Source organism: Corvus brachyrhynchos, unplaced genomic scaffold (assembly GCF_000691975.1).
Source record: "Corvus brachyrhynchos isolate BGI_N302 unplaced genomic scaffold, ASM69197v1 scaffold784, whole genome shotgun sequence".
NCBI classification, from domain to species: Eukaryota; Metazoa; Chordata; class Aves; order Passeriformes; family Corvidae; genus Corvus; species Corvus brachyrhynchos.
The window spans coordinates 46,605-48,646 of record NW_008237437.1 but is presented as its reverse complement, the minus strand read 5'-3'; the positions used below and the strand labels follow the sequence as shown (position 1 = coordinate 48,646).

Genomic DNA, 2,042 nt, shown 5'->3' with positions numbered 1-2,042 from the left:
CCGCCCCCCCCACCCCTCCGGGCTGCCGGGGGCCCCCCGGCTCCGGGATCGCCCCTTCGGCTCTCCCCACTCCGGGGCTCCCGCCTTCCACCCCCCGCCTCTCCCGGAAATCCCCAAAACCGGGATCGCCCCCTCCCCTCCGGGACCGGGCAATCGCCACTTGGGACACCCCAAGACCCCACCCAAGGCGCATTTCCGGCTCAGCTTTGGGGTCCTGCAAGCTCCAAACATCGCCTGCCCAAACAAAAAAATCCCCTTCCGGAGAGCCCCGATGGATTTGGGGCGAGCTCCCCCTCCCGCTCACCTCGGAATGCGGGGGGGGCGATGCTGCCGGAGCTGGGAGAGCTGCGGCTTCTTCTGCTACTCCTCCTCTTCCTCCTCCTTTTCCTGCTCCTCCTCTTCTTCCTCCTCTCTCCTCTTCCTCCCGCGGCTCCTCCGCTCCCCCCCCGGCCCGGGCAGGTTCCGACACCCCAAAGCAGCCGCGCTGTGCCCGGTACGGCTGCAGCCTGCGCTGGGCGTGGCTGCGACGGGGGCGGGGTTATGCAAATTTAGGAGCGATCGAGCTCGGTGATTGGTTGGTGCCGGTGGGCGGGGGCGGGGCGAAGGCGGCGGCGTCCGGTGAGAGGGGCCAGGGAGCGGGAATGGGAAATTGGGAACGGCGCAGGGAATGGAATGGGACCGGGAATGTGGGACCGGGAATGGGGAAGGGACCGGGAATGTGGGAATGGGAAAGAGAATGGGAGTAAGACCGGGAACGAGATCCGGACCAGGATGGGAGCGGGACGAGACTGGGACTGGGGACACACATAAATCGGGGGCAGGAGTGACAGCGGGGAGAGCGGAATCGTGGACAGGCAACACAAGGAACAGGGATGAGGGACATGGGGATAGGTCCAGGGCAGGGGGTCCTTGAGCAGCTGCCCCAGAACCTCCACCAGGGTCTCCCAGCACAGCTGGAGCTGCTCGGCCTGGGGTCCCCAAAGCCCTGAGCAACCCCCAAGTCCCTCCCAGGAACCTCCAACTCCCTCAAAGCCAGCACCCCCACATCCCCTGGAAGACCCCCCAAGTCCCCATCTGCATCTCAGTTCAACGTCCTTAATTTTACCCTGCTTTTGGGTGTTTTGAAAGGACAAAGAGTAATCAAAAGAAAGTCAAGGCCACGGGGAGCCAGGAAGAGGCAGAGCCCCCCAGCCTGGTGTCTTCCCAACACGGATCAGCAGCAACACGGATCTCCGGGGATCTGCCCAACGGTGATCATCCAATGCTGATCCTCCCACAGGGGATGAGGCTGGAGCACGAAGCTCTTCCTGCACTCAGGGCAGTTGCAGGGCTGCCCTTAGTGGGGCCTCTGTTGGTGTTGGGTCAAGTTAGAGCTCTGTGAGAAGCTCTTCCCACACTCCCCACACTCGTAGGGTCTCTCCCCGCTGTGGGTGCGCCGGTGGTTGATGAGGTTGGAGTTGTACCTGAAGCCCTTCCCACAGTCGGGGCAGCAGAAGGGCCTCTCATCCGTGTGAATCCGCTGATGCCTGATGAGAGTGGAGCTGCACTGAAACCTCTTCCCACATTCCCCACACTCGTAGGGCCGTTCCCCAGTGTGGATTGTCTGGTGGTACATAAGGCTGGAGCTGTCTCTGAAGCTCTTCCCACACTCCCCACAGTTGTAGGGCCGTTCCCCGGTGTGGATTCTTTGGTGGGTGATCAGGTGGGAGCTGCGGCGGAAGCTCTTCTCACATTCCCCACACTCGTAGGGCCGTTCCCCCACGTGCACCCGCTGGTGGCGGATCAGGTTGGAGCTGTCTCTGAAGCTCTTCCCACACTCCCCACACTCATAGGGCCATTCCCCCATGTGGATTCTCCAGTGGCAGATCAGGTAGGATCTCCTGGTGAAGCTCTTCCCACATTTCGAGCACTTGGGCTTCTCCCCATCTTGAAGTTGCTCATGGACCCCCAGCTTCGAGCTCCAGCTGGATCTCCGGCTGCCTTCCCGGCCCAGCGAGGGTCCTTCCTCCTCAGAGCTCCTTGGGCTGCGTTTGCAGACCCTT

General features: G+C 62.6%; 1 protein-coding gene across 1 annotated transcript; it reads right to left on the bottom strand.

The window, feature by feature from the left end:
- Positions 1-1,141: 1,141 nt before the first annotated feature.
- Positions 1,142-1,846, bottom strand: LOC108444594 (zinc finger protein 391-like). Its single transcript, XM_017731392.1, has one exon. It carries the CDS (start codon positions 1,844-1,846, stop codon positions 1,337-1,339), a length of 510 nt encoding a protein of 169 aa, XP_017586881.1. The 3' UTR covers positions 1,142-1,336.
- Positions 1,847-2,042: the final 196 nt, after the last annotated feature.